Source organism: Magnolia sinica, chromosome 1, assembly GCF_029962835.1.
Source record: "Magnolia sinica isolate HGM2019 chromosome 1, MsV1, whole genome shotgun sequence".
Classification (NCBI taxonomy): domain Eukaryota; kingdom Viridiplantae; phylum Streptophyta; class Magnoliopsida; order Magnoliales; family Magnoliaceae; genus Magnolia; species Magnolia sinica.
This window is the reverse complement of record NC_080573.1, coordinates 105,589,897-105,609,746: the sequence shown is the minus strand read 5'-3', so window position 1 is coordinate 105,609,746 and position 19,850 is coordinate 105,589,897. Positions and strand designations below refer to the sequence as shown.

The 19,850-nt window shown below is 37.4% G+C and overlaps 2 protein-coding genes across 3 annotated transcripts; both read left to right on the top strand.

The window, feature by feature from the left end:
- Positions 1-234: 234 nt before the first annotated feature.
- LOC131253171 (probable glycosyltransferase At5g03795) lies at positions 235-10,815 on the top strand. Of its 2 annotated transcripts, none has more exons than XM_058254060.1 (2): positions 235-688; positions 10,217-10,815. In XM_058254060.1, exons 1-2 carry the CDS (start codon positions 395-397, stop codon positions 10,607-10,609), a joined length of 687 nt encoding a protein of 228 aa, XP_058110043.1. In that variant the 5' UTR covers positions 235-394; the 3' UTR covers positions 10,610-10,815. The 2 variants fall into 2 exon arrangements, with proteins under 2 accessions (XP_058110043.1, XP_058110040.1); XM_058254057.1 differs by having other exon boundaries at positions 10,214-10,815.
- A 3,891-nt stretch (positions 10,816-14,706) lies between these two features.
- On the top strand, positions 14,707-19,702 carry LOC131253168 (probable glycosyltransferase At5g03795). Its single transcript, XM_058254049.1, has 3 exons — positions 14,707-14,930; positions 17,657-18,005; positions 18,867-19,702. The coding sequence occupies exons 1-3, from the start codon at positions 14,722-14,724 to the stop codon at positions 19,539-19,541; spliced, it is 1,233 nt and encodes a 410-aa protein (XP_058110032.1). The 5' UTR covers positions 14,707-14,721; the 3' UTR covers positions 19,542-19,702.
- Positions 19,703-19,850: the final 148 nt, after the last annotated feature.

Here is a 19,850-nt window from a genome sequence, read left to right as displayed (position 1 = left end):
TTTTGGTCGATGTCGTACTTATGAGAGGTCCCATATGGTGAATGGACTTGATACCATATAAAAGTTCTGTAATTGCACGTAATCCGCGAATCAAAATCGTAATCGTGGGAAAAAGGAAAATCATTTCTCGAGCGCAAGACATGCAGCCGCTTGACGTTAAAGCAACACGCTCTGCTAAAAAACGATGCCACAGAGTCTTCTCTCTCTCTCTCTCTCTCTCTCTCTCTCTCATTTCAAAATGGAAGAGAAGGGTCTTAATCTCAGATATCATGATCAAAGAAATCTTGTTTCTATTTTTCTATTGATTCCAAGATAAAAGAGAAAGTTCTTTTTCTCTCAGTTTTTTCTATCAAGATCAAAGAAATCTTTTTTAAGTGGGAAGAAAACCAAAGAAATGAGGAATTCAAATCCTTCTTCTTCTTCTTCTTCTCCTGTGACTATTGCTCTTATACTTTTTCTTATTCCCATGGTTGTGTACATACTCGACCCTGCAAACTCCTCTACTTTCTTTCCTCCTCCTCCTCCTCCTTCTGTTCTTTTGGGTTCTGTGAAGCACAGTCCTAAAGAATTGCATGCAAGTTTGGAGAGGGTATCTGAAGAATCTCTCTCCCTTTCTGCTGCTAATTCCTCCTTCAACGGCTCTCCTCCTCCTTCTCCTCCTCCTTCTGAGGCAGACCTTATAAAAACAGTAAGAGTTTTGGACTTCTTTCTTTCTTCTTCTCTTCTTGTTTCTTTTTTAGAAAGATTGGAGTTGCTTCTTGGTTTGTTTGTAGATGTTTGAACTAGACTTGTAACCTTCACCATGCTGGTGTAGTGGGACCCGCAACTCGCTGGAATTTTTTTTTCATCAATCTGGGCCGTCCATTAGAATGCCCATCTGTTGGATATGCCATTGGTTGAAACCTACATTGATTGGCTAGCTTAAACCATACAAACAGTAGCCTATGATGTCCATCGAGTATGGACGGTTAGTATTTATTATTATTATTTTTCATTCTAAAAGCTTAATATAAGTAGGCTAAGATTGGTTTGAATGTCCAATTAACGGTAGTTGTAGGCTACCAAGAGGGGGTCTCGCATTCTAGGTCTTGGGCAACGGCTTACCAAGTGGGGCCCTTCTAGTGGACGGCCAAGATCAATGAACTCATCTAGCTACCGGTTCTGATGAAGGTTAACAACACTTCACCAACATGATGATGTTTGACAAAATTCATAAGCCATGATACCTTACAAATGATTTCATCTCATTTTAGTTAATAGTAATTATGTATTTTTTTAAGACTGTATTAAAGATCTTAATCTCTAATATATAAGAATTGTTATATCATGATTTCATGTAGATAGATTGTAACTCACTTAAAGCTTGTATTCATGAAATTTTCTATCCAAACACTGACTTACTAAGTTACCTTTAAACCCTTAACAATTAATAAAGTTTATAGGCATCCAATCAACTTATAGTTTTTTTTATCATACATTACAACTGTACATGTGGAGGTAGTTGGGTGGATCCAGACCGTCAATCTGGTGGGATAACTATAAGTAAAAAAAAAAAAATAGGGAACTGTTCAGACATTTGTTTCTAGCTAATCCATGCATCTCTCAAAGCGTGGTATGAAAAGATCAACATTCCATCCTTGGGTGAAGCCCATTGATCGGACGGCTAGAATCGTCCAATCACCCTGATGGTGATATTATCAGCACACCTACTGTTGGGCCTACCAAATGAACGGTGCTAATCCATGCTGTAAATCATGCGTACAGTGTTTTGTTGTGCACTGTTTAAGTCTTTTAACCATTGTTAATTATCAGGCATGGGATTTTCAACTTCCCTTTCTTTTCCTAGACAATCACTAACCTAACCGTGGATTGAGCATAACCGAATTTGGATGGTCTGGATTGAGCATAACCGTGGATAATATCAACTAGCTGATTTTTCCCTTTGAATTTGGACCACTCATTATTTAACTCTAACCATTCATTTGATTTCATCAATTAGTTGTATGGATATCATTTCTCCATAAGTTGATTCTAGACACATGCTCCATCTACAATGGGCCCCACAATTTGGCTGGTCTGGATAGTTATAGATTAGTGCCACATGTGATGATAAGGAGTCACCACCATTTAAAGAATGGTGCTAAGCTAAAATAGGATCCTATCCCTTGGTTCCATTTATTATGCTAGTACATTTAATGTAGTAACGTACTAGATCGTTTTCTTTTGTTTTTTTATGGTAGGATCTTTATTTTTGGTCCCCACGTTTGACGGTGGGGATTGCTATTTAGGATGCCAAACAAATGCCCCCCCATGTGCTGATGTAACAAACTCGGTGATATCTGTTACATCCATCCATCGGGTAGGCCCTAGCATGAATATTCCTTAGCCCAAAAAAATCTGGTTGATCTGGTCCGCTCATCAGCTATCCTATAAATCTTCAAGAAAAATGGGCGGTTGGAGAATTAATAAGCAACGCTCCATTTTCAATATAAATGTGTAACCCACCTGATTTGTAGGCTATTCAAGAAAGGGGCCCACCTGGTGAAAATCCTGGATCTTGCAGAAATGCCACGTGGGCACATATTGGACATGTGTTTGGAGCTAACGAATGGGGCCCGCCTGATGAACATCTGGGATCTTGCGTGTGCCATGTGGGCACACGTAGGACTTGTTTGGAGCGAACAGATCCAGGGGCTGCAAACAGTAAACAATCTTTTGATTATATGTTTTCTGTATTTATTATTGTTCCTTAATGGTTTTTTTGTGAGAGATGATCCAATGGTAGACACTTGTTTGCAGCCAGATGTATGAGATCTGAGCAGCTCATCTTGTGGTCCATACTAAAAACCACACTAATAGGACAATCCTGACCGCTCGATTGGGGTACTTCCTGTACTTTTTCAGTTTTGAGTATTGACACTGGTCTGATATTACATTGACTGCAATCTGGAGTTCTCCCAAGTACTCTCCAATTGGATGGTTAGATCTATCCATCAATATGATTTTGGGTCGTGGCCATTTGGAATGGGGTCCACCGGATAAACCATTTACCACTTTGCATGTATACCATGTGTGTCATCATACTTATGATACACAAGCAGAGTACAGTATATCGTAATAATGAAGACATCCTTCTTATTCTTCCACACGTGTATCTACTGCAGGGGCGCGGACTGGGTACTACCCCCCACCGACCTGGCTAGAGACAGACGGTCCTGTCCGGGGTTCCGTGGGGCCCACGGTGATACGTGTTTTATCCGAGCCTTGCATTCATTTTGAAAGATCCTATCAGGGCATGATCATAAAAAGGAGGCAGATCGAGGGGCTCCAGTGGACCACAACACGGGAAGAAGTCATGACAATGATCCCCATCATTGAAACCTTCCTCGGGCCCACTGCAGTGTTTATTTGTGCAGACACCCCACCTGAAAAAGGTCACGTCACTTTTTGAGCTTCAACTTAACTTTAATAAATTGTCTCATACTGATTTAGAAATCATTGAAAATCCAAACGGATCAAACTAAAAGCGTACTTGACACGTGTCGGATACAACCAACTGACCCGATTGGTTAACACCAAATCTAATAGCGATTTGATGATGGCCGAGGATTCGAACTCTAAAACTCGTGAAACTGTCTGTATGTCGCAATCGATATACAAAAAAGGATAAAATGAATAATCTCTACCCATGCATGGATCACTCTCTATATCACTTAGTCTTTCCGAATAGCGTTGTGCTAAGGCGTGAGATGTCATATGTTCAAAATCGAAAAAAGTATAATTGTCCTTGTATACAAAATGCCCATGGTATTATTGGAGGCAAATTCTAATCGATCAGAATAATTTATGATTCATTGGAAAAGTGGTCAAATGATCTTCCTAACAAACCTGAGTTTCCTCCAATTCGAGTTATGATGAGAAATATCTGACCCGTTTATCAAAATCACGCATTGCTGAGTAACTAAAATTGAAAAAATTTTGACTAGGCTTTAAACTAGTCAAACGAGATCCGATTAAAGTTATTTCAATTACAATAAAAAACTTATCAGGCGACATTTCCAATGATCCTAAGATCATCAAAAGCAGACCATTGGTTAAATTGCAAACAACTAATTTTATATATTAAACGAACGTATTTTCGACACATCAAATGAGATCCGATTAAAGTAATTCTAGTATTGTTAAGAAGCTTATCTGATTATCTTTCCAATAAGACAAAGATTACTAGAAACGGACAAACAACGAAGAAGATCTAAGCATTTGAACATTTATCAGAAAAAATAAAAAATAAAAATTATGTTTATATATATATATATATATATATATATATATATATATATATATATATATATATATATATATATATATATATATGCGCTCACCTACACACCCTTTCGTATGGAACTCATGTTGATCTCCACCGTGATGCGTTTCGAACATCTACCCCATCAGTCAGATGCATCATTCCATCGTGGGCCTATGTCTCAAAAATCAAGTCAATCCGTGACTTATGTGGGCCACACCACATACAGAGTGGGGAGGGGCCGTGCACCATTAAAAAATTCATAATCATTTTTTGGGCCCACCGAGATGTGGTTTGCAAATCTAGCCCATCCATTATGTGTGTCCCACTTGGATGAGGGTTCATACCAAGTTTCAGCAGCATTTAAAACTCAGGTGGGCCCCACCAAGTGCTTTTATATGTATTTGGCATGTCTTCACATGATCTTAGATGGTATGGCCCACTTGAGTTTCGTCTATGGCTGATTTTTGAGATATCCCATAATTTAGAGGGGACCCATCAAATGCACGGTGTTGATGGTCGACACACATCACGGTGGGGCCCACACAGCTCGACCTCACGGGGCTTATCATAAGGTCAAGCGCATAGTACCTTTTCCCATATATATATATATATATAAATGTTATTATTACTTTTTGTTTTTTTGTGAAATGTTCAAATGCTAATATATTTTTCGTTATTTTTCCGTTTTTTGTAATCTTTATCTTACTGGAAAGATAATCATATAAGCTTTTTAACAATACTAGAATCACTTCAATATATAAGACCTCGTTTGATGGACTGAAAATACGTTCGTCCAATATATAAAATATGTTGTTTGCAATTTGACCAATGGTCTGCTTTAATGATTTTAAGATCATTGGAAACGCCGCCTGATAAGTTTTTCATTATAACTGAAATCACTTCAATCAGATTTCGTTTGACTAGTTTAAAGCGCGATCAAAGTTTTTTCGATTTTAGTCACTCGACAATGCATGGTTTTGATAAACAGGATAGATCTTCCTCATCATAACTCAGATTAGAGGAAACTTAGGTTTGTTAGGAAGATCATTTGATCACCTTTCCAATGAATCATAGATCATCTTGATTAGTCAGAATTTGCCTCCAATAGTACTATAGCCATTTTGTATACAAGAACGACTGTTTTTTTCTCGATTTTGAACATATGACCCCTCACGCCTCAACATAATGCTATTCGGAAAGACCAAGTGATACAGAGAGTGATCCATGGGTAGAGAGGATTCATTTTATCCCTTTTTGCATATCGATTGGGACATACAGAGAGTTTTACAGGTTTTGGAGTTCAAATGCTTGGTCGTGACCGAATCGCTACTAGATTTGGTGTTAGCCAATCGGGTCTGTTGGTTGTCTCCGACACGTGCTAAGTCTGCTCCCAGTTCAATCCGTTTAGATTTTCAATAATTTCTAAATCACTAGGAGACAATTTATTGAAGTTAAGTTGAAGCTCAAAGAGTGGTGTGTTTACAATTTGCCATCTAACCTCTTCATAAGGTCACCGTAATGTTTATTTGACATATAACGTCTTCATGAGGTCACGTAGACCTAAATGAAAGGAAAATATAAATATCAGCTTGATCCAAAACTTCTGTGGCCCCCTAAGAAGTTTTCAACTATAGGCATTCAAGCCCCACTGATTCGTTCTACCTCATTTTTGGATTTTCACCTAAAATGATTTTCAAAAAATGGATGGACAAGGTGTATAAAACACATACACCCCACAGAGCCCCTGACGGGACCTTGTGACTCTAACTAGGTCCTGGTGGGGGTTGTGCCCAATCCCCATCTCTACCTTAGATGGGAGATAACTATGGAGCCAAGAGTGCCAAATGATTAGATACTAGCATGTAATTGGTCAGCATCAAATGGATGGCCGAAAAGAAAATTATTATTTTTTTTATTATTACAAAAAGGTATTGGTTCAAACTCAACATGATAATGCCCATTATTGAGACAATAAGGATCATCCATTCATTTGTGATTTTTGGGCCATGCAGGTACAACTGTCTTACAATTTTAAAACATTTGTACAATCGTCTTACAATTTGAAGACTTTTGGGCTATGCCATCTACAACTCTTTTCCAATCTAGAGAGAGAAATTTCCCCACGTAGACTTCACTTTTACTTGACCAACCTAAATATATCTTCGAAACTTTAGTTTACATTTCTAAATGTATGGCTTTTATCGAACAGAAATACTCTTGTTTTTTGGGTTCTATTTTTTTCAATTGGTTATACCCAAAAACTTATCTTCTTTTCTTCGTTTTTCTTCCTGAAATTTACAGTTCAACCTGAAATCTCCAGTTATTGTCATTTTACATTTACAATCTTTATTAGGGTTTGTTTCATTGTTTCAAACCAGATGCGTTGATAAACTTATAATCTTTCTGGTTTTATCCTCAAGGGTTTTTTTTTTTTTTTTTTTGTAATCATGTTTCAATTCACCGCACTCTTCTTCTTCTTCTTCTTCTTCTTGAACTCGTGTTTCACTGGAACAATGGCTGTAGGCTGGTAAGAATGAAGAATAAATGTATTCTTTTATAAGTAGGATTTGATGAAATAAATGTATCAGTTACTGAGGTATTGTCTTGCAAGGCATTCATTTGTATTTTTATTATATTATCATTAAAATCCTCTAAGTGAGCCAAGCAAACTTTTCAAGAGTTGAGACATTCAGTTGAAAGGGACTCATTCTCTACATTGAGGTCAAGCATGTCATGTGGGTGGAGTAGAGCATTATTACTATGTTTAAAAAGTAACCATGCTTGATCATTAACTTGGACTATAATTGAGATCGACTCTTGGGAAAGTTGAACCGTAATACTCATAATCATAATCCAACTCCTCATTCTCAAATTCATTATAATCCACAAGCGAGTTGGAATCACTCTTCTCGCATTGTATTTTTAGATTGGGATGAAGTTATGGTAAAGTAGGCTCTTCCTCATTAATAGGGTGCGACTGCTTTTCTTGAATAGAGGATTCAAGCAACTCTAATAATTTTTTAATATCTGCGAATGATTGCATGACATGTTGGTTGAATTGTTCTTGAGCATCCATGAATTTCTGAAGTGAATCCTCTTGGATTGTTTTTAGTTTGATCTCATAAATAGTGAATCCAAGGGGATATTCATTAAAAGGCATTGTTGGTTCACGTCTCCAATTTAAGCTATGAAGTTTCCGCCAATTGAAGTCATATGGGTCATATGTGGGAGTATTTGATGGTTGTTGGTAAGCGTTATCACTCATAATACAATCACGCATTATTTTCTTAACTAATGGATGATAATTGTTCTCCCTATTATATTCTCGTAGTGATTTCTTAACCAGTGGAGCATAATTGTTCTCCCTTATATAATTGCTTATGAGCTTCTTAACCGGTGGAATATCATATCACGGTCGGTTCTTGATCATGGTTTTAGTAAATTTTCAAGACATAGGTTGTTTCGTAACATAATCATCTGACAACCCTTCAACGTATCTCTCGTCACTTAGAAGTTGATTAGAGTATTCATGTGTCCACTCTTACATGAACATGGTGAAACCCTAATAAAAAGATTCTACAGAAAAAACCTACAACAATAAGGAAAGCAAGTAGATGGAGTAAGGAAAGATGTTTCCAGAAGAGAGGAACTAGAATGAATATCCTAAAAGAATAGAAACAATAAACAATGTTAGTAATATTAGAAAAATTTTAAAATAAACCCTAAAAATAAAATTCTAAAAATCAGAAAATCCTAAAAACCCTAGGTTAGAAAAATTCAAAAAATAAGAAAAATCTAACCTAAAACAAAAACCAGACCTAGAAAACATAAACCTAATTAATAATGTTCAGTGCCACTCCCAGGCAACGATGCCAAAAACTTGTTAACTTATCACCCCAAGTGCAAGATTGTGATGTAGTAATAATCTCGGTGAGACCGAGGTCGAATTCACAAGGAAAAAGAAACACAGTGTAGAACTAATATAAGTCTAACGGTTTGTTTGAGTTTTCACATATTAACTCACCACCATAAGAGCATACGATGATTCTTTCAGCCATTAACTGCAAACAAAGACGATAAAATATTCTTAGCAAATTGTTATACAAATTAAGTTTTTTTTTTTTCAAAATAAATTCTAAGAGTGGTGAAATTGATCTAATTCTCTTTGAATTTCAATGTACTTAGTCAATTTCACCGAGTATAATGATCATTCCCTCAAATCCTACCCGTGAACAAACACATTCATTATTCTTAGCAAATTGTTACACAAATTAAAGTTTCATCTTTTTGTCTAAGAAGTTCAAAGTGTATGGTAAAATTGACCAACTTCTCTTTGAATTTTAATATACTCGGTAAATTAATTTCATCGAGTACTGTGAAATTCGAAGAGAACTCGGTCACTTTCACTGTACATGATGAAATTTATCGAGGTCTCGCTTATTACATCCTTCATTCCCTCAAATCCTACTTGTGAAAAAACACATTCATTCTTCATTCTTACCTACTCACAACCGTCATTCCAGTGAAACACAAGTCTAAGAAGAAGAAGAGTGCGGTGAAATGAAACATGATTTCAAACAAAAAAACCCTTGTGGATAAAACCTGAAAGATTCCAAATTTATCAACGCAACCAATTTGAAGCAATGAAACAAAACCTTGAGAAAGATCGTAGATGTAAAATGGCAATAACTGGAGATTTCTGGAAGAAAAACGAAGAGAAGAAGAAGATTGGTTTTTGGGTATAACTGAATGAAAGGAATAGATCCCAAAAAACAAGGGTATTTTCGTTTGAAAAAAGCCCATACATTTAGAAATGGAAACAAAAGTTTTGAAGGTGTAGTTAGGCTGGTCAGTTAAAAGTGAAGTCTAGCATCTCTGTAATGTTTAAACTTCAATTCAATACAAGAGATTTTTTGAAAAAAAAAAAGAAAGAAAGTTAAAAGTGAAGTCCACAAAGAGAAATTTCTCTAAAATGGAAGCAGATTGCTTGTGATCCGGACACAGAGCATGGGGTTGTGTAGGGCTCATAGAGATGTCCCTTGCAAATCCACTCCATCTATCTATTTTGAAAGACAACAAAAGGATAAGAATCTAAAAAAATCAGACAGATCCAAAACTCAGTGGAAATGAAAACGTCCACCATTGAAACCTTTTTGGAGCTGACCATGATGTTTATATGCCATCCAAACTGTTCATATGGTTATTTCCACTTAGATAAACTGTAGGCACAAATATCATCTTGATATCAACCCTAGGCATTCAATCCCCTATGTTACGTATGGTATGACCCAACTGACTTTTAGATCTGCCTGATTTTTAGAAACCTCTCCTATGTTGGTCTTGCCTAGATGGATGAAGTGGATTTGTGAGGGACATCTCTGTGGGCCCTGCATAGCCCCAGGCGCAGGAATATCTGTATGCCTCGGGTCTCAAGCAATCCGCTTCCAAACCTTCCTTATTTGTATTCTTAGATATGCCAATTGGACCTATGGGAACATCCACATTACATGCTGCATGCATGTAGGTTGATCCAGACGGTCCAAATTGTGCGTCTCATTGTGGATGATCCAACTATTTGACTCTTACCTTTAGTTTAGACCATCCGACTTCTCTATCATGGCCATCAGTTGGATGTGTGGGATCAATTGATCAGTGTGATTCTGAGCTATATCCAATCCATAGTGGGGCCACAATTTGCACAATTCTGGATTGATATTTACTTGTGATCTGATGCAGATGTGCATTTCAGTACAGTTTCGAGTTTATGGTATAGGGTCTCTCTTGTTTCATAATTCACTTCCAATGCAGCATTATCAAATGCGATGTGAATGTTTACATCCTGTTATTTTCATTTTTGGATTAAAACTGAATTATTTACTTCATTCCTTTCCATTTGTGATGATAAAGAAGAAACATGCATGGCATATTTCGCCAACGAGAGCAGTTGAAGAATGTAGCATACTAGATAAGGTCGAAGCGGGCCTTGCAAAGGCACGAGCGGTGATAAGAGAAGCTGCCTTGAATGGGAAGCTGTTATCATCACCTGAACCAGACCCGGACTATGTTCCACGGGGCCCAATTTACAGGAACCCCCATGCGTTCCATCGGTACAATTTCCATTGCACTCAACATCTTTCCTTTTTTTATTTTTTATTTATTTTTATGCTCATAGATGTTTTCCCCTTCTTGTTTTACGAAATTTTGATTCTTTTCTTGAAATCGAGTCCAGACCAATTCTCCTCTAGCAATATATTCCTTGGCTTTTGTTATATGTGTGGGTATGCGGGTGCATGTGTGTGGTAGGCCACTTGATCCTAGCACAAAAGTGAAGTCCATTGGATTATTCTATCGTTTGATCAATTGTCTAACTTTTGGACCCTCATCCATAGCTCAAGTGGCAGACTGAGTGAAAGATACCTCGTTTCAACACTTGAGGTCTTGGTATCGATCCCTAGTGGGTGGCTAACAGTGAAGTATCAACTGACAGTGGGGTGTACTAATAAGCTAACAATATATATATATATATAGAGATTGATATTGTCTAACTTTTGGACTTTCAACGAGGATCTACAGAGGTCTGCTAGAAAGATGTTAGGGCATTTAATCAAATTTGAATTTATGTATGAATCCATTTGGTGGGTTCTACCTTTGGAATGCCACAGCCCAAAAATCAGGCCAGTCCATTGATCAGTTAGGCCACATATTATGAAGCAAGATAGCTAAGAAAACCTTTTCAGAGTTTTTCTGAGCCATCCATTTGTTTCAACCATCATGACCAATGTGATGAGTGGACTGGCCTGAAATCTGGAATAGGGCATTTTCATGGTGTGCCTCTAATGGAGGACTTGGATCTCATTGCAATAGGCAACTTGGCAAATATGGTGGTGTGCAAATGGGCTATCTTATATGTGTGGGATTAGCTTATCCACCCTCGCTATGTGTGTGAGTAATGTAGAATGAGAGTTGATAAGTTGTGAGAGTATTAGGAATTAGTTTTCTATATCTATTCAAAAAGTTTCTCTTTGCATAGTTTTAAAAATTGAACGTATGCCATCCAACCAAGGTCTAGTTAGGTTGGCCGTTTGAGTTGTGACTCAGCCACAACCATGGTTCAAGCATCATCAGGTGTGCCACACCATAGAAAACAATGGACAACTACCCTAAACCTTCCAAATTTTTGTGGTGGCCGACATGATGATTAGAAAGGCCTGATTTATTGGAATGTCTCACTTTCACGGTGGGGCGACCAACCTTGGTGGGCCCCACATGAAAAGTGTTATAAATACTCTTTTCCATATCTTTGAGAGGAAGAACCTTATAAAACAAATCAACCTCATGCAAAAGCTTCAGTTTATTTCAAAATCATTGTTTTCTTGGTGTGTACTTATTAAGTTGGGACATAGAAGGGTCAAGACATTGTTTTACATTGTTGATGCTTGATTCTAGAGTGTATGCACTAAGGTATAGAAAAGCTCATTCTAAAACATAGAGGAGTCATATTATTCTCATTATACTTTCTGGAAGTCTGATATGTTCAAGAAATTCAAATTATCTTAATCCACTTGGCATACACACACTTAGTGACTGAAATATCGGTATCACGTTACGTATCGCATTCTTGTCAGTTATCGCATGAGATATATCAGTTGTATCGCGTAATGTATTGTTGTTGTTGGAAACATGGGGAAACATTGAGAAATTTGTCAAAATTTTCAATAAAACTTCAGTGATTGTTAATGAAGACATCAATGCACATTTATAAAAAAAAAAATAAACATAATAGGTTTTCTTTATATGGGGTCCTAATCTATGCGTTGTCTAACTGAATTGATGCAAGTATATTCAAAGTCTATTCATATAATTTATAAATGTAAGAAAACATGTGGAAACACAAGCAATACATTTAAAAATGAAAGAAGAATCACTAGATTAGGTTACATACATGTTTGAATTTATCTTTGGACACAAATTGCAACCGATTTGCGAGAAATTGAGAAATTTTATTTTTTTTCAATTTTCATCAACTCGGCCCATCGATTATGTCAGTCTAGAAACTAATATCACGAGTAAACCACCAATTAAGTTCCCTTTCATCAATCAATTAATAGAATGCATTTAAACATCAAGTTTCTAGTGTGCTTAGTGAATTCCAACTTATAATCCATTAAAATTGGCCTTCTCTCCATAATGTTAACTATGATAATTACCTCAAGTGGATATATCAACACAAGTTACTGATTCCTAACACTCCTCCTTTTTACTTATTTTTCTTTCTTTTTTATTGTTTATCGATAGCTTTAACACTATCTTCTCTTCTATTCTCTTCTTTCTTTCTTCATTGTTTTCTCATTTAAGCACATATATCAGGTAATCATTTTCGATTCCAACTATTTATTTAGTTGATACTTTTCTTCTTTTTATAACAAAGGTAAATATGGATCTCCAAACTTAGTTCTTAACACTTTTAAGTAATTATCAGAGCAATACTTTTTGACTTTCCACCTTTATACGTGTATCTATTGTTTTCACATATTAACTCACCACCATAAGAGCATACGATGATTCTTTCAGCCATTAACTGCAAACAAAGACGATAAAATATTCTTAGCAAATTGTTATACAAATTAAGTTTTTTTTTTTTCAAAATAAATTCTAAGAGTGGTGAAATTGATCTAATTCTCTTTGAATTTCAATGTACTTAGTCAATTTCACCGAGTATAATGATCATTCCCTCAAATCCTACCCGTGAACAAACACATTCATTATTCTTAGCAAATTGTTACACAAATTAAAGTTTCATCTTTTTGTCTAAGAAGTTCAAAGTGTATGGTAAAATTGACCAACTTCTCTTTGAATTTTAATATACTCGGTAAATTAATTTCATCGAGTACTGTGAAATTCGAAGAGAACTCGGTCACTTTCACTGTACATGATGAAATTTATCGAGGTCTCGCTTATTACATCCTTCATTCCCTCAAATCCTACTTGTGAAAAAACACATTCATTCTTCATTCTTACCTACTCACAACCGTCATTCCAGTGAAACACAAGTCTAAGAAGAAGAAGAGTGCGGTGAAATGAAACATGATTTCAAACAAAAAAACCCTTGTGGATAAAACCTGAAAGATTCCAAATTTATCAACGCAACCAATTTGAAGCAATGAAACAAAACCTTGAGAAAGATCGTAGATGTAAAATGGCAATAACTGGAGATTTCTGGAAGAAAAACGAAGAGAAGAAGAAGATTGGTTTTTGGGTATAACTGAATGAAAGGAATAGATCCCAAAAAACAAGGGTATTTTCGTTTGAAAAAAGCCCATACATTTAGAAATGGAAACAAAAGTTTTGAAGGTGTAGTTAGGCTGGTCAGTTAAAAGTGAAGTCTAGCATCTCTGTAATGTTTAAACTTCAATTCAATACAAGAGATTTTTTGAAAAAAAAAAAGAAAGAAAGTTAAAAGTGAAGTCCACAAAGAGAAATTTCTCTAAAATGGAAGCAGATTGCTTGTGATCCGGACACAGAGCATGGGGTTGTGTAGGGCTCATAGAGATGTCCCTTGCAAATCCACTCCATCTATCTATTTTGAAAGACAACAAAAGGATAAGAATCTAAAAAAATCAGACAGATCCAAAACTCAGTGGAAATGAAAACGTCCACCATTGAAACCTTTTTGGAGCTGACCATGATGTTTATATGCCATCCAAACTGTTCATATGGTTATTTCCACTTAGATAAACTGTAGGCACAAATATCATCTTGATATCAACCCTAGGCATTCAATCCCCTATGTTACGTATGGTATGACCCAACTGACTTTTAGATCTGCCTGATTTTTAGAAACCTCTCCTATGTTGGTCTTGCCTAGATGGATGAAGTGGATTTGTGAGGGACATCTCTGTGGGCCCTGCATAGCCCCAGGCGCAGGAATATCTGTATGCCTCGGGTCTCAAGCAATCCGCTTCCAAACCTTCCTTATTTGTATTCTTAGATATGCCAATTGGACCTATGGGAACATCCACATTACATGCTGCATGCATGTAGGTTGATCCAGACGGTCCAAATTGTGCGTCTCATTGTGGATGATCCAACTATTTGACTCTTACCTTTAGTTTAGACCATCCGACTTCTCTATCATGGCCATCAGTTGGATGTGTGGGATCAATTGATCAGTGTGATTCTGAGCTATATCCAATCCATAGTGGGGCCACAATTTGCACAATTCTGGATTGATATTTACTTGTGATCTGATGCAGATGTGCATTTCAGTACAGTTTCGAGTTTATGGTATAGGGTCTCTCTTGTTTCATAATTCACTTCCAATGCAGCATTATCAAATGCGATGTGAATGTTTACATCCTGTTATTTTCATTTTTGGATTAAAACTGAATTATTTACTTCATTCCTTTCCATTTGTGATGATAAAGAAGAAACATGCATGGCATATTTCGCCAACGAGAGCAGTTGAAGAATGTAGCATACTAGATAAGGTCGAAGCGGGCCTTGCAAAGGCACGAGCGGTGATAAGAGAAGCTGCCTTGAATGGGAAGCTGTTATCATCACCTGAACCAGACCCGGACTATGTTCCACGGGGCCCAATTTACAGGAACCCCCATGCGTTCCATCGGTACAATTTCCATTGCACTCAACATCTTTCCTTTTTTTATTTTTTATTTATTTTTATGCTCATAGATGTTTTCCCCTTCTTGTTTTACGAAATTTTGATTCTTTTCTTGAAATCGAGTCCAGACCAATTCTCCTCTAGCAATATATTCCTTGGCTTTTGTTATATGTGTGGGTATGCGGGTGCATGTGTGTGGTAGGCCACTTGATCCTAGCACAAAAGTGAAGTCCATTGGATTATTCTATCGTTTGATCAATTGTCTAACTTTTGGACCCTCATCCATAGCTCAAGTGGCAGACTGAGTGAAAGATACCTCGTTTCAACACTTGAGGTCTTGGTATCGATCCCTAGTGGGTGGCTAACAGTGAAGTATCAACTGACAGTGGGGTCTTGGTATCGATCCCTAGTGGGTGGCTAACAGTGAAGTATCAACTGACAGTGGGGTGTACTAATAAGCTAACAATATATATATATATATATATATATATATATATATATAGAGATTGATATTGTCTAACTTTTGGACTTTCAACGAGGATCTACAGAGGTCTGCTAGAAAGATGTTAGGGCATTTAATCAAATTTGAATTTATGTATGAATCCATTTGGTGGGTTCTACCTTTGGAATGCCACAGCCCAAAAATCAGGCCAGTCCATTGATCAGTTAGGCCACATATTATGAAGCAAGATAGCTAAGAAAACCTTTTCAGAGTTTTTCTGAGCCATCCATTTGTTTCAACCATCATGACCAATGTGATGAGTGGACTGGCCTGAAATCTGGAATAGGGCATTTTCATGGTGTGCCTCTAATGGAGGACTTGGATCTCATTGCAATAGGCAACTTGGCAAATATGGTGGTGTGCAAATGGGCTATCTTATATGTGTGGGATTAGCTTATCCACCCTCGCTATGTGTGTGAGTAATGTAGAATGAGAGTTGATAAGTTGTGAGAGTATTAGGAATTAGTTTTCTATATCTATTCAAAAAGTTTCTCTTTGCATAGTTTTAAAAATTGAACGTATGCCATCCAACCAAGGTCTAGTTAGGTTGGCCGTTTGAGTTGTGACTCAGCCACAACCATGGTTCAAGCATCATCAGGTGTGCCACACCATAGAAAACAATGGACAACTACCCTAAACCTTCCAAATTTTTGTGGTGGCCGACATGATGATTAGAAAGGCCTGATTTATTGGAATGTCTCACTTTCACGGTGGGGCGACCAACCTTGGTGGGCCCCACATGAAAAGTGTTATAAATACTCTTTTCCATATCTTTGAGAGGAAGAACCTTATAAAACAAATCAACCTCATGCAAAAGCTTCAGTTTATTTCAAAATCATTGTTTTCTTGGTGTGTACTTATTAAGTTGGGACATAGAAGGGTCAAGACATTGTTTTACATTGTTGATGCTTGATTCTAGAGTGTATGCACTAAGGTATAGAAAAGCTCATTCTAAAACATAGAGGAGTCATATTATTCTCATTATACTTTCTGGAAGTCTGATATGTTCAAGAAATTCAAATTATCTTAATCCACTTGGCATACACACACTTAGTGACTGAAATATCGGTATCACGTTACGTATCGCATTCTTGTCAGTTATCGCATGAGATATATCAGTTGTATCGCGTAATGTATTGTTGTTGTTGGAAACATGGGGAAACATTGAGAAATTTGTCAAAATTTTCAATAAAACTTCAGTGATTGTTAATGAAGACATCAATGCACATTTATAAAAAAAAAAATAAAGTGCACATAATAGATTTTCTTTATATGAGGTCTTAATCTATGCATTGTCTAACTGAATTGATGAAAGTGTATTCAAAGTCTATTCATATAATTTATAAATGTAAGAAAACATGTGGAAACAAAAGCATTGCATTAAAAAACGAAAGAAGAATCACTAGATTAGGCTACATACATGTTTGAATTTATGGTTGGACAGAAAGATTGCAACCGATTTGTGAGAAATTGAGAAATTTTGATTTATTTTTTGCAATTTTCCGCAACTTAGCCTATGTCCTCCAAATCTCAAAATCGAAGCTCCCAATCTATGATTTTTCATACAAATTATGAAAAGTTATGGATTTGTAACAATTTGACACTGATTCAACATGATTTATATAAAAAAAAAGGATCAAAAATAAAAAATGCTAACTGAATTGACCACGTGGGACATATCGCATTACTTGTGCATTTCGTATCACATGGGTGGGATACAAGATCTATCGTGGGACATATCTACCGATATCGTTGACATATAAAACACTGCACGCACTAACATGTACTGAATGTCGTTCATGAACATGTGTGCATGCAATTGCATTGGTGATCCACAAAGGGTGATCCACACGGCTCCATTTCAATATTTGAAATTAAAACTATGGAGGACTTTCTGTGCACATGTATCTCTGACCATCCAAGAGTGGCAGGAAGGAATCTTAGCCCATTTTAAAATGGGATTTTGAACATTGTTTTTTTTGGAAATGCTTGCTAGATTCCCACTATTCATCTTTAAATGGTGGGAGATATGTGCTGACTAAACTCCTGGTGCTCACTGTGGGTAGGTATTGAAATAATTCCTTAAAAACTATCTTTGAAATGTTACTGATTTGCCAACAATTGAAATCATTACTCTTTTTCTTATTGTTGTCGTCGTTGTTGTTGTTTGTTCCAAACAAATGAAAAATCTTTTGCATGCAATCTCATCCCAAAATCATGCAATGTGCAGGAGTTATTTAGAAATGGAGAAAGTGTTTAAGATCTTTGTTTACAAGGAAGGTGAGCCACCGCTTTTCCACGATGGTCCTTGCAAGAGCATATATTCCATGGAAGGAAGGTTTATTCATGACATGGAGATGGAAAACCAGTTCAGGACAAGAGATCCAGAACAAGCTCATGTTCGTTTCCTTCCATTCAGCATCACCAATATGGTTCACTTTCTTTACCAGCCCAAGTCCTTTGATCTCGATCCCATCAAACGGACCATTGTAGACTACATTGACATCATTTCCCACAGATATCCTTATTGGAATCGAAGCTTTGGAGCTGATCATTTCATACTTTCTTGCCATGATTGGGTAAAAAAGTCTTCTTTCTTTCTATTTGTTTCTACTTGCACTGAAGGTTTTTGCAAAGAAGTTAGCACTTGAAAGGATTCATAGAATCAACTGCCTTTTTTTCTTTTTCTTTTTCACGGCGTTTCAAGAAAGAATTTAACAGATTCCCATCAAATGTACAGCTGTAAGTATGTAGGATTTTGATATAATGTAGGCCCGTAGCAGGGTTTTGTTCTTTCACTCATATGGCACATGCTAATCAATCTGGGCAATTCATCAGGCAGCAGATACTGTGAACATGTCATATGCCAAAAATCAGGGTGGCAAACTCATCAAGTGAGCCATGCTGCCCATAAATATCGAATTTGGACCATTGGATTCATTTTCTCTCAGGACCTTTTTTTTCCTACAAGTGTCATCTCCCTGATCAATGGACCAATATTACTATTTGGTCCAGGGCATGTTTACAGCGTACACTATCTGAGAAGTGTATGTGATCTGTGGATTGTCTGGATCTTTGATATCTTTGATACTTAGCAGTCCTATGGTGGGAAGGAGGCCCCACAATAGCTGTGATGTAGGGCCCAGCATTCTATAAAAACCATGTATGCACCTGTTAGTGCATGTGTATATGCATGCAAGGAATCCTCCCTTGCAATGCCTGCCATGGAATTTGTACAGGCCGACCAATGATTGTCTGTTGATTTGCATTGATACATCATCCTCTTAAGGGCTTGAGCTTTTAGAGAAAGTGGGGCGAGCTCAGCCTATGTGAATAGCCCAGATCACCATATACCATAGAACTTCATGAACTGGGCAGAATAATAGCATTCCTCATGTGATTTATATACATGATTAGAAATATTCCCTTTGATCCAACAGGGGCCACATGCATCATCTGCCCTTTCATATCTCTACCACAACTCCATCCGGGTCCTATGCAACGCGAACAGCTCTGAAGGATTCAACCCTTCCAAAGATGCATCCCTACCAGAGATCAATCTCAAGACAGGTGACACTGTGGGCTTCATTGGCGGCCCATCCCCATCTCGCCGTCCGATCCTCGGTTTCTTTGCTGGAGGAGTGCATGGTCCCATTAGACCGGCGCTCCTGAATCATTGGAAGAACAAAGATGAAGATCTCCGTGTGTACGAGTACCTACCGAAAGACATCTCTTACTATGACATGATGAAGAGTAGCCGGTTCTGCATATGCCCGAGTGGGTATGAAGTTGCCAGCCCGAGGATCGTCGAGGCCATCTACTCGGAGTGTGTCCCGGTCATAATCTCTGACAACTACGTCCTCCCATTCAGCGACGTTCTCAACTGGAAGTCGTTCTCGGTGCAGGTCTCGGTCGGTGACATCCCCAAGCTGAAGAGCATCTTAATGGGAATATCTCAGCAGCAGTACATACGGATGCAGCGGAGGGTGAAGCAGGTGCAGCGGCATTTCGTGGTGAACAACCCACCTAAGAGGTTCGATGTGTTTCACATGATCATTCATTCAGTGTGGCTTAGGAGGTTGAATGTACGCGTGGCCCACCATCCAAACTGCTGATCCACACAAGTGGAATTGAACCATCCAACCTCCTTCAAGCAAATGTTAAAAAGAAGAAAGATATGTGCATGGTGTGTTGTAGTTTTATGAGTTCGCAGATAAAAGAAGTGAAAACACTGCCAGTGATCAGTCATTCTATTGCTAGTTTCATTTGGTTGAAATTGGGTTTTGCCCCTAAAGTCTTCTCATTAGGAAAATCCTGACCTTTCAATTTCTAACCTTTTAAGTAGATGGTTAAGAAGATAGATGACAATGGTCCACAGTCAAGAAATGGTACATGAATGGGCAATGTAGGAGAATTTCGGGGTG